The sequence below is a fragment of the Notolabrus celidotus genome, chromosome 16, assembly GCF_009762535.1.
Source record: "Notolabrus celidotus isolate fNotCel1 chromosome 16, fNotCel1.pri, whole genome shotgun sequence".
Lineage (NCBI taxonomy): Eukaryota > Metazoa > Chordata > Actinopteri > Labriformes > Labridae > Notolabrus > Notolabrus celidotus.
The window spans coordinates 16,434,494-16,447,158 of NC_048287.1; the positions used below are offsets into that span (position 1 = coordinate 16,434,494).

Sequence of the window (12,665 nt, forward strand, 5' to 3'; positions counted from 1 at the left end):
TGTTTTAATGCTTCGTCTCTATGCCGGTGGACTCACTCATCTCACTATGGCTGTACATGTGCCTTTTATTAAAGATCATGGAACCTGCTCTCGTGTGCATTTGTCAGGGAATTTTTTTATCTACTGCCTTTGATCCTCCATTTATGAACCCCTAACTTTATATTAAGGCCTTTTCTGAATGATGGATATATATTTTATTGAAGGAAGGGGAGAATATGAATCAATGTCATCAGTAACTACTAAAAAGAAAGTAAAATGATGGCTGCCTGTCTTATCCAATAGGGAGGTGAATTTCTTTTTTTTTTTTTAACATTATAATGAATTAGTCTCACATAATTTTAGTTTCAAGCTGTATTCAGTTAGATATTGATCTGTATACTTTGTTAGACACTCCGACATGTCAACAGGAGAAATATAGAAGTCCATATTAAAATCAGGACTTAGTTCCATTCAGCTGTGTTGGTTACTGGTGCTGGTAAGGCTCATGCTGTCAGGAATAACTGTAAAAGCACGGTTAATATTTAAAGCCACACCTGTGCTCCTTTCTTACCTCTCCTTTGTTACACAAGTTGTTTTTCTGGTGGGAAAATGTGCTCACAAGTTAAGCACTAGGCAATACAAAATACACAAAAACATGGTGCTGATGAAGGACGTGAGAAAGTTGCCAATTAATCAGACATAAATCAGATACTGAAAACAAAAAACAACGAGAGGGGAAAAAGGAGGACTAACATTTTTCTGACTGTTTCCGATCAGAGAGGTTGAGTAAAAAAGATCACTCACTGAGAAATCAACTTGCATCAGTTTTGATATTTTGCCCAATAGTACAGAGATTGAATTTCTTGCCTAACTGTTGCCTGTTTCTATCTCATTTCCATTCTGCTAAGCTAAAAGTGTGACCTTTTGGTGAAATTTGAGTATGTAAATTGTTTTATTTCATAAAATAATTTTTAAAAATCCCCTCAGATTAAACAGTGTTGAAAACTACAGTCAATCTCAGCCTGAGATGTAAGAATGTTGTACAAGCTGTTAATCAAATCAATGTATTTAAATCACCCCTTAATGTGATAGTGATGTAATGACAGCATTTGAGCAGCAGGGGGAGCTAAAGCCCAACACTGATGAGAACTCTTCAATGGTTCAGTAGAAGTCATTAACTGAATGGTGTCTGCTGTTTATATATTTGCAACAATTTTCTGCATTGAATTTTTTATAAAAGTGTGAAAACCAGGACATTAGTGCTCAACTGAATAAGGACTCACAGTGAGAGTCTTGGTTTCCTAATAAGACTTCGTTTAAATGATAAATGCTTCAAATAATCAAATCTTTCATTTGCTTGTTTGGCTGTTACTCACTCACTCAATGTGGCGATGACAATAATTATCTCTGTTAGGTTAACAACCCAGATCTCTGCCTCCCTACAGTGCACACATCATGACTGTGTGAGCAGAATCATTTTGTCATGTGATGTACTTTAATTCAGTGTGTGTGTGTGAGTGTGAGTGTTTGTGTGTGTACCACTCCTGCACACACACATCATAATTCCAGGAAACAAAGAGCCAGTATGATATAGAAATATGAAATCATCAATTTAGCCACAGAACTTTATTCTATTCAAACAGTGCATTTCCTTAAAACACAATATATAATTTAATATCAATATAAAACTCCATTTGTGAATATAAATTATGCATTCAAAACAACAGCTCTGAAATATACTATTAAGCTTTGGTACAGTGGTACATTTATATATGTATGTGTGTGTGTGTGAGTTTGTGCGTGTGGACATGCTTGTTATGGGTGCGAACGGCATACCCTTCGGGCATCATCAGTTAAAAGGCGTGTGTAGGTGAGGAGGGAGTGTGATAAAACAGTCTTTGTGTAAAGTCAAAGAGTGTGTGTGTGTGAGAGAGAGAGAGTTTTAACACAGGAACTAAAAGTATAAAATTTCCCGTCCGTTGAGGCACCATCAGTACTGTGCGTTCCAGGCCGGGCCACTGAGGTTGGTGCAGCTGGGAGGATGGCAGCTGCCATGGTAGGAGGGTGGGGGCACTACACGGCAGTAACCTGCCTCTCCACCCACCGCACTCATAACTTCACTTTGGGGGTAGGACACTGAAACGCCTCCCTGCAGAGAGAGGACAAGCGAAAAGAAGAGAAGTTGGAGGAAAAAAAACTCTGCTATCACGAGCACTTTGAGAACCAAAACGCTTCTGCAGGGCACTGAGTTTGTTAGAGGTTGACGCAGAATGAGACCTTTGGGTGCTTTGCTATTGTGGTTTACCTGAACCATGCTACGCTGACGAGAGGCCATCGGTGAGTAAGTCCCCAGCACAGCCTGGGCTTGGGTGTGTGAAGACTGCTGCACCCCAGCAGCAGGAGAGTAGCCGACTACACACACAAGCAAAATACAAAGAGATGAAGAATACGTCTCATCATTGAAATCTTCTTATCTTAATCTACTGCAGAGGTTACACGTTTTTATGAACAAATCAAAGTACAGGAAGCAGTTCTTACAGGGTGCTACAAAAAGTATTGACAAATTAATATAGTATTTGATTGTAATTATCAAATAATGTTGAATTAATATTGCCACATTTAAAAATTAAAGCAGCTTGTTGTTAAATACGGTCACTTGTATCTCTATCACCCATAGATTCATTTGTTTTGTGTCAGCGTGTGAGCTCGGAGATTCTTCCATTTTTAATACCTGTTTTTAAACAACTAGATAACTTTGAATTGATATCATATTTCTGGTAGTGGTGGTGTTGGTAAAATACATGTCTGAAATCATTTACACCTCAAACACTGTCGGCAACACTGAATCGAGCAACTACAGTAAAACAAGAAAAGCTTCATTTCCATTTCTGTTCCCACGTTGTTCATTCCAGTTTGTTTTTAATGCTCATGCTGAAGCCTAAAAGGTATGTGCTGATTGTTTGGAGCTGTTTACGATTCACTGAACATTAAGATCATTTTTAAATTCTATCAACAAAAAAAATCTCCTTGGGTTTCTGTTTTTCTGCTGAATAGAAGCAGCAGGAAAAGAGACCGGTTCACTGTGAGACCCTCAGACTACATCTCTGACAGTGTAACGGCCCCCTTCTCTACTGCCACAGTCTGTGTCTGTCTCCATCATACACACACTGAAACGCAATACCCCCACTAACACACACACACGCTTGCACAGAGCCACAAATACACAAGTGGAAAGTACCTGTGGGTTGTACTGTCTGGCTGTGGAAATGCTGGCTGGGGGAGGCAGCTTTGCATGGGTGCTGAGCTGAGGTAGGGTACTGGCTGTAGTAATACAGAGGCACCTTTAAAAAAAAAAGAAAAATACCAGCCTTATCACAACTCTCCTCTGGATGAAAATTAATGTTGACTTATGCCTCTCATTTAAGATTTAAGTTAAATAGTTAGATTTTTTTAATCGAAAAAAGGCATATAAATGAGTTGAGTGCTTGTGTGTTTGTACCTGAGGTGAGGGCTGGCCGTAGCTGGGGGGATTGGGAGGGGGAGGAGGAGGGGGTGGAGCTGCATAGAAGTAACCCTGACTGGGAGGGTAGAGGGGCGGAGCCTCACCCGACGACTGACAGCTCATGTGTATAAACTGCGAGGTCAGATCTTCAACCTGCACAATAAAAAAGAGAGAGAGAGGAGTTAAAACTGAACATAGGTAGCCATAATAAATACGCTTGTACACACATATGAACAGCAGCTGTGAGAGTGTACAGTAATACATACTGTGGAGTATGGCTGTGAGGGAGAGACAGGCAACATCTGTGGAGCCAAGTAAGACACAGACGAGTACTGAACCACCTGAGAGACATATGGAAACAGAGATAGAGGCACAAACAGAAACAATTATGTATGTCAGTCTAAACATATTGCGCATCTTCCTGTTGTGAGTGTGAGTGTGAGTGTGTGTGTGTGTGTGTGTGTGTGTGTGTGTGTGTGTGTGTGTTTGTGTGTGTGTCCTACCTGCTGCTGCTGCGGGGCTGCAGAAGCTTGCAGCTGCGTCCGGCTCCTAAATGGCTGCTGACTGTCTGGAGGGTTGTATACGGCAGGAGTCCCGTCGGGGTTCAAGAAAGGCTGCCCTGAGAGGTTAAAGGGTTGAGTGTGACAAATGTCTGCTTGTTGTGTGTTTAATCTTGCTGTTGTATGTATGTGTATGTATGTATGTATGTATGTATGTATGTATGTATGTATGTATGTGTGTGTGTGTGTGTGTGTGTGTGTTTGTGTGTGTGTGTGTGTGTGTGTTAAATACCAGTGTGCGGGTTCACTAATATGCTTCCTGGTGGGATCCCATTCTCTACCATGTAGGCAGGCTGCTCATCTATGGATGGAGGAGAGGACGGGTGGGGACAAATGGAGGGTAGTCTGTAGAGAGAGATGGAGCCTGGAGAGAAGAGGAGGGAGCAAAGATTGAGAAAGTTTTATCTCCGTGCCTTTAAACAAACTCACTTTTCCAGATACATGTGATGAAGTTCTCAACATCAACCCCTGGCTGTGTTAACAACATACTGTTTAGGGCTGTCTACACTGACGAGTTATCCTTGCTGAATATGCAATGACGACTGGAGGTGTTGTGTGAAAATTTACAGCTCTGGTGTGAAGGTTCAGGGAATGAGTTTAATTTTCACACTAACAGAACTTGCACTGCTTTTTTGTTAATTAGATGCTGCTGAATAAAGAACTGGCATCATTTAGAAACAGCGATTTTTCTCAAGTGTGGCGTCGTGATGAAATCTGCAAATAAGTTTGCTTGCATGCAGGTAGCGAGGAGTGAAGTGACTCAAGTTTTCACCTTGGAGGTGTGACAGTGAGCGTCGAAAAGTTTTTAAATGTTATTCTGACGTTTGTGAGAAGGACGCACCTGAACCACCTCGTGTGTCCCTGCCTGGGTTGGCAGCATGGTGATGTTTGGTAGCGGGACTCCTCCACTGGTAGGAGGAATCGGAGTCTGTGCTGCTCCAGGGTGGGGGATCCTTGCCGTAACGACAGTCGGTCTCAGTGCTGCTCTGCCTGCTGCTGCCTGTCCAGCTGGAGCCCGAGCTGTCACGGCTCCCCCTGTGAAGCACATCCAGAATTATCCTACGACCTTAATACTGCACGAGGGGCATGACAATTATTATCCTTATGAAGGGCTGAAGATTTGTGCTGCATTCACTGACATCGAAATTTTTTCTCTGATGCTTCTGCTAAATTGTGACGGAACTATATTTATATTATCTCCCTTTGGCTATTTCCTCTCGGAATACAAAACATTTCCAAGAAACTTTAACTGTGCCACAAAAGAACTAAACCAATCCAGGTCCTCTTTTTGTTTTTGCAGTAGACTCTGAACAGCTCTGTTGCGGCCAGGCTGACCGGATTAAGATGATAAATGACTTCACATCTGTGCAGACAGATCTCTACCTGAAGAGCTGCCTTTTCCTTTGGGTCTCAGCATATGGATTGTACTCCTCCACAGCCCTGCACACACACACACACACACACACACACACAGACACACAGACACACAGACACACAGACACACACACACACACACACACACACACACACACACACACACACACACACACAGGTACAGACATATATTAATGCTCTCATAATATAAATATATAAAGCTGAAAAGGCACACGTAGAAAATATCCTGCAGGCAAGGTTACCTGGTTTCTGCATGGGTGCTCTCCTGGGTGCAAGGTGGCTGTGAAAGAACAGCAGAGATTAGTGAGTTTTCCTTTCTGTCTCCATGTCATATCTGTGTGTCTCTCTGTCTCCATGTCTCACCCCTTGATGGAATATTCTGTCTCGTACTCTTTGGTACTCCTCCTCTCTCTCCTCCATTGACTTGCTTTGCTTCTCTCGTAATGGGTGAGGTCTTATCTGCGAGGGGTGAAGCAGGAACATGTTGGAACGCTGAAAGGATGCGATCAATGTCTATTATAGTGGAAACTCCACAGAGGCACGCAGCTTTAGAGACGGACAGACCTGGTCTTCTGAGCTGTCGTTCCTCTTTAAAATGATTTTCCATTGATGGTTTTCTTCTGCCTTGTCCTTGTGCACCTGGTCCAGAAAACCCTGATCAGGTCTTTTAAAAAAAGAGGAAACAGCTGATGTTACGTTAAATCAAACACAAGTAGTGAGGATTTACAGATACAGTATGTTTTCACGGACATATAATGCATGCTTACATGCGTGTACTGCTGGTCCTGTTGATGATGACAGACTTGCCTGTCTGATCTACATTGTGCTCCATGCCAAAGTAGGCCGCCACCCGATGGACCAGCATACGTTGGTAGGACTTCATGGGACGGAACTTCTTAACGGAACTGATGGGAGATGGGAACAAGGAACAAAGTGGGGTGAGAAAGCAAGAACGTAAGGAGGATGAAAGAAGACAAGAGGGGGACAGAAAAATAGGTGCGTCAAACAAAAGTGGGAGGGAGATAGAGTCAAAGCAGAAGAGAGAGAGGACAGAAGGCGATTGAAAGAGGCAGATTGAAACTGGTTATATCTTTTGGCTCAAGTCCATACTTGTCCCTGGTCGCTCAAACACACCCGCGTAACATAATATGCTCAATATATTGATCAGTGTGCTAAATAAGCTGTGTGGACAGAATTAAAATATATGACATGAAATCATGTCTCTAATTAGCATAAACTAGAAACATTTTTACAGGTTTAACAAGAACTCAGGATTATGTTCTCTCCGTCACACACAAACACGTAGACATACTCACCTACTGCTGGTGATGAAGTCAATCATGTCCTGCTCCAGTTCAAGCATCATCATGTGGTTTCTGGCGTTGCTGTTGAGGGTATCGACGATAAACTGGTGCAGGTCCACGCCGGTGGAGTCAGTGTACTCCACACTGGACCCTGAAGAAGACAGGCAGGCGGGTTGGATTTAATATGAGACAATAAAGATAATAACACAAAAAAGCAAACTGCAATATTTAACATCCCACGAGGACTACATCTAAATAGTGGCACTGAATCCCATTTTATTACATTTTATTTGCTCTCTGTTGTCTCTCTTTTATGAGATATCAATCACGCACGCACGCACGCACGCACGCACGCACGCACGCACGCACGCACGCACGCACGCACGCACGCACGCACGCACGCACGCACGCACGCACACCTTTGGACAGTGAATGTTTCTTTGGATCTGTGCTCTTTTCCTGCTCTTCCTCCGTACAGGAAGTTCTCTCGTTGTCATGGCAGCTGGATACGATGTTTATGTCTGGAGATGTCTGAGAGCGGAGAAAATAAAGAGTAATTTGAGGATGGTGATGATGAGGAGTCGCATGATGCTCTCTGTGTCTGTTCGTGTTAGTGTGCTACCATGGTTTCTTCAAAAGGTGAGGACTCTTCGCAGACAGCCACACTCCGCATTAACTTTCTTTTGGCCTGAAATATGCACGCAAGCGAGCGATATTATAAATTCATAGAGTTTAACGCAATCGATATTTCAAGTGAGAATGAATAATGAGAGGCAGAATTATTTTAGCTTACCTTGGCTTTTTTCTTTGGTTGCACCTGGTTGCAAAGTTTCTACGAGTGAAGACACAATTTGTCATGAAGGGACCACATTTAGAGTGCTGTTTGTGGTGTTACAACATTTGAAGGTGGTAAAATATTACGGGGTACATATCAGTAGTTTCAGCCAGGGTCCCTTACCTGCGGCTCCGGCTCTTTACTGCCATGTTGACAATCCTCATCCTCCTTCTGATTGCAGAATGACGGACACGGTGGAGGCAATGGGTCGCTGATGACATCACATGGCGTCACATCACATGGATTTAGGAGGACATCAGTGCTTTGTGCAACAGCTTCAGCCATCCTTCTAAACAACACAAAAACATGGTCACATTGCTATGTGTGTCTGAATTTGCTTATTTTGAATTTCATTGATACTGTATGAAGAGCTTTCTCTTTCTACATTTGCATCAGTGTCAGTATGAGTGTGTTTGTGTACGTTGTTCCTACCTCTTTGGAATTTTTTACTGGAGAGCCTTACAGGTGAATGATGAGGTCATATATCCCATGTTCCCACGGGGCAGCCAGAAATGCAATTATCCTCTCCAACCCGTGCTCGCTTCTCTCTACTGTTCCTCTCTCTGCCGGCTCTTTACTGGTCAACAGAAAATAGCCTGAAGAGATCGAAAAACACAGGAGAGAAAACGGTGTTAGTGGTCATTGTTCAACAGAACTACTGCTACGCTGTTTCACTCACACACACACACACGCTCATATCGAACAGTTGCCAGAGCATAAAAGCATAGCTGCTGGAAATGACATCAAGTAGCTAAGCAATTGTGTTTGCGTATATGCTTCCCTGGCTTGACAGTTAATTGCTGCCTAAAGTGTGTTACTGTAAGTGTGCATGTGTATGTGTGATGGTAACTCTTGGGCCCTTTGCTTGGAACTGGTATTTGCATGTGTGTGTTTACATGTGTGTAGTTCATGTGGACGCATGTCTGGTGTGTGCAACTGTGTGTGTCCTCAAGCTTTTCTTAGAAACAGCAGCTGTGGAGAGTACCATCCGATCCACCAACACTGATATTCCCAGAATGCCAAGCTGAGTCTCTGATCCCGGTGGTGAGAACAGAGCCGAGACCAAAAGACGTCAAAGCACACACATACACACTCTCACACACACACACACACACACCCACATGCACACCCACACACACACACACACACCCACACACACACACACACACACACACACACACACACACACACACACACACGAGGAAGTGGCATTCCACCATCTTTTCCGAAGGGCCAACTGCATTCAGTGGAGACACATTCTGCCGCAACACAGCTCAAGGGGACACTTATTCCTGTAACACCTGGGACAGAATAACGAGCTCCGAGGACGCCGAGTCCCGTAACGTGGTTATTTCACACTCGACTGGATATAATAGCAGTTTAAAAAAAAAGAGCCCTGTCAGTCCAAGTGCAACCAAAGTGGTGTTTACTTCCCATACCGCCTCGATGAAACACAATACATGACCGCAGTGATTCCACCCAGAAGAAATATTTGTAGGGGGCGAAGAGGCGTGTGAAAATCTCTGCACGTGTTGTTCTAGAAACGGCGACATCGTGGTCAGATTTGAGATCACGCGTGATCCCTCTCACACTAATACAGAAAATGAACCCGCGTACCAACGTTTTGTTATTCATCACAAAAAATGCCAAATATTTCCTATTTATAAATGTAAAAATGTAAAGTTAAGTTGCGTATAACAGAAATGTAACACCTTTACATTTTGTACTGTTGTTCAGCAAAAACATAATTTGAAATAATCACCAATGGCTTACTTTCCTGCTATTTGCATATGTTTTACAAATGAGATGAATGATGGGTTTATTAAGAAAATCATCTGCTTCAGCCGATCTATATCACTGTCTTTCAGCTTGGTATGCTTCTGCATAATGCCTAGGGAAGACAAAAAGACACATCTAAACACTCTACAGGACATAATGACTTGTGAGACTCCCTAATGTGCTGTTGGTGAGTTCTTGCTGAGGTGTCTTTTAGCAAAACAGACAAGTGCCATGTGTATTGTGCTGTAACCGACCCTGACCTCAGACCGTACAGACAGAAGAAAAAGAGAAAAAAGACTGCACATATCCTTTAATCATAGAATCAAAGAAAAAGTTTTTAAAACACAAAACTGCCTGCTGCTGCTGAACTGTGTTATCAGAGCCGTAGATTTAAAGTGATAGCAGAGAACAGGAACGTGATATAAGCGCACAGAGAGGGAGAAGAACGATGTGGAGCAGATGCACTACAGAGAAAACAAGATGAATGAGAGGCAAGGGATGCAGGGGGATGAAGAGAGATGAGGAAACAGTCTGCAGGGACTTTAAAGGTGAAGAGGGGTGAGGGAAAGCGATGGAGAATGGGAGAATTAGTGATAGAGAGGCTTGCAGCGCAGTCTGTCTCTGGGCTTTTCAGCCTCCGGCCCTGAAGAGGGGATTTGAGCGTTGCTACCAGTTTTTTGAGCTGAGCGCTGCAGAAGCGGCCGGCCGCCCGGGGAGAAGGTGTGACACGATCATTAGCGCGTGACGGATGGCGGCGGGAGGCAGGGAGCGCCAGTACCCGCTACATCATCATCCATCTGCTGCTCTCCCGAAGCCTCCGGCCTCAGAGCCACCTACTCACCAGGAGACCTTTCTTCTGCAGCCAAAAGCTGCCTGGCTCATCTACACTGACATACAGGCAGGCCAGAGGGAAAATATCCAAGAGCTGCTTTAGATGGCCATTGTCAGCTAACCCAAGTCATATTAAGTGCTAAGCCCAGAGGAATCCTGTTTGTAATTAAGACCGCTGAAAAATCTATCTCTCAATACCAGGGCTGTAATCATCAGTGGTTCTTGTATCGTTTAACACACACTTTGTAAGCGTATGTTTCATACTCTACCCTTTGTTCTGCATTTTGTCACAATTAAAGTCACACTGCTTTGCCTTCTGTTTCATTTGCAGCCACCATCATCTTGAAAACCATACAAAATATAGAAATGATCGCCGCCTATGGCCACACAAAGCTGTTTGTGTTTTGTCTCTAAGGCTGCAGCATTGAATTTAAGAGGGGATTTCATGTTTTCTCCCTCTGCCCAGAGCTCATTAGGAAATGATTGAGCCAGAGAAAAAAACAAGAGAGCAGGTCTCTCTGGTTTAAAATAATAATTGAGAATTTAGAGCCTCAAACTCAGAGCCTTCAGTACAGTGTTTATCCATCATCTCTACAGGCTTTGCCCCCGAGCCTGTAATTGGGCTGTTTTCCATTTTCTTCTTGGGGTATTTTGAGGTTTTCTTTTCCTTTTTTACACAGATTTTTGCATTTCTGCACCTTCTGCATTCACAACTAACATATTTTCAATCTGAGCAGTTTTTTTTTGTTTTATCTCCATCAAATAAAAACAGCAGGGCATGAATGATTTCCCCCTCCACTTAAAGACAAGTGCAGAACAGAAAGTAGGCTGCACATGTGAAATTTAGGTTACATTGTCCTTTGAGTCACCAGCACCTGGGCAGCCACAGCAGTCGTATAACCAAAGTGACGTGGGTGCGACAGCTGCGTGGCTCTGCAGCTGAGATGGGGAAAATACCTGCATACATAACACAGACAGTATGAGGTGCACAGTGCTGTTATTAAAGGGCGATTTCACACAAATAAGTTTTACAGCTGTGTATAGCCCAGTCTAACTCTCACATTATACCCGTTGTTTCACAAGTATCATTAGGAAGCGATAGGCAGACAAAAAGAAACAGGTGTCATCTTCATCATGCACAACTTTGCGGCATCCTGTTGACCCACATAACGGGACGGACAAGTGTTTGTTCGGTCTACTTTTGGGATGGGACAATGTTTCTTTCTTCAACCGATGATGAGAACCGTGTGTCTGCGTGTGTGTCGCATTACCGTGACCCAGGCTAAGCTGACACACCGGGCTATTTTTACACCAGGACCTCCTGCTCCGGGACTTCACTGTGCTGTCAGATCATGCATGTGGACAGCGGTGGTCGGAGGATGAAAGCGGGGGCAGTGACAGAGAGACCGTATCATCATCATCATCATCATCACAGGGACTTTTCTTATTCACACAAAGGGGAAGAGGCAACTTTGGAGCTGCTTTTAACGAACACTTCTTCACACAAACAGAGTAATATGAAGAGAAATTCAACTTCAGAATGAAAAGTTATAAAAGTACTCCTTAAATTCAATGACTCCTGGAGGAATACAGACTAATATCTAATAAAAAGCCAGTGTACAAACCTCTAAATTACCTCTGTCACTCATTCAGCGATGACTCGATAGCTAAAGGCTCCGGGGCACAGTTAGCTAGTTACACCTCCTTATTTCACCGTTTTCATCATTGAGTTTGAGCCAAACTGTGACTATTGTCCGAATTAAAGGTGTCTTTTTATCCAATAAGCTCAGTAATAAACACAGAAAAAGTCCTTTACGGAGGCAAGTCTCTAAAAAAGACAGAAAGAAGCGTCGACGTCAACCTGCGGAGTTTACCGTTAATCAAGCTAACAGCACCAACGGTCAGCGCGAGCGCGACCGTAATCTTACCGTTAGCCGGCGTCTTCCTCCGTCCGTTGGATTCTGCCGGTAACCGGTTACCGACCGACCGACCGACCGCTGTCAGCCCCGCGTCTGGTGATTGTGAGCTCCGATGCTCCTCCTCCGCCTTTTGCCTGTCTCTGTCGGAGCAGCGGGGGGCGGAACAGGGAGCAAGGGAGGAGGAGAGTGGAGAGAAGAGAGGAGAGAGGAGAGGAAGAGGAGGGCTGACAATTCTGAACCCTGAGCCACGCGCCCACACACACGAGAGGAATGCACGAGAGCCAGTACTTCAACCAGCCCACTCATCTCTATCTCTGTCCCTGTCTCTCTTTTTGTTCTACACATCGTTTAAACTCTATTATTATTATTTTTATCATTTTTATTATTATTTTAATCATTGCTTTAACATGTATTTATCTTATTTAATTATTTAATTATTTATGTCTTGTATTCATCTGATCTTGTTAACGCTACCTTATTTTTAACTTTTCTTTCCACTATTACTTATTTTATTAATTTTACCGTATTGATTTTATTTCATTTTTAAGTAGGCTATTTTAT

The 12,665-nt window shown here is 43.3% G+C and overlaps 1 protein-coding gene across 3 annotated transcripts; it reads right to left on the minus strand.

Moving 5' to 3' along the window:
- Positions 1-1,586: 1,586 nt before the first annotated feature.
- Positions 1,587-12,354, minus strand: arpp21 (cAMP-regulated phosphoprotein, 21). 3 transcript variants are annotated; one of them, XM_034705494.1, is made up of 20 exons: positions 12,114-12,354; positions 8,008-8,171; positions 7,699-7,864; positions 7,534-7,572; positions 7,363-7,428; positions 7,160-7,271; positions 6,753-6,891; positions 6,204-6,341; positions 6,001-6,100; positions 5,800-5,895; positions 5,679-5,716; positions 5,425-5,481; positions 4,883-5,076; positions 4,274-4,405; positions 3,985-4,100; positions 3,748-3,822; positions 3,479-3,634; positions 3,218-3,320; positions 2,285-2,391; positions 1,587-2,128 (listed from the first exon to the last, which is right to left on the minus strand). In XM_034705494.1, exons 3-20 carry the CDS (start codon positions 7,858-7,860, stop codon positions 1,970-1,972), a joined length of 1,989 nt encoding a protein of 662 aa, XP_034561385.1. In that variant the 5' UTR covers positions 7,861-7,864; positions 8,008-8,171; positions 12,114-12,354; the 3' UTR covers positions 1,587-1,969. The 3 variants fall into 3 exon arrangements, with proteins under 3 accessions (XP_034561385.1, XP_034561387.1, XP_034561386.1); XM_034705496.1 differs by lacking the exon at positions 12,114-12,354 and adding an exon at positions 11,822-12,111; XM_034705495.1 differs by lacking the exon at positions 12,114-12,354 and adding an exon at positions 11,811-12,081.
- Positions 12,355-12,665: the final 311 nt, after the last annotated feature.

Coding starts and splice junctions, on each gene's coding strand:
- arpp21 (XM_034705494.1), bottom strand. CDS start 7,860: ATGGCTGAAGCTGTTGCACAAAGCACTGATGTCCTCCTAAATCCATGT. Junction 7,429..7,533: donor AACCAAAGAAAAAAGCCAAG/GTAAGCTAAAAT, acceptor TGCATATTTCAG/GCCAAAAGAAAGTTAATGCG. Junction 3,321..3,478: donor ACGGCCAGCCCTCACCTCAG/GTACAAACACAC, acceptor TTTTTTTTAAAG/GTGCCTCTGTATTACTACAG.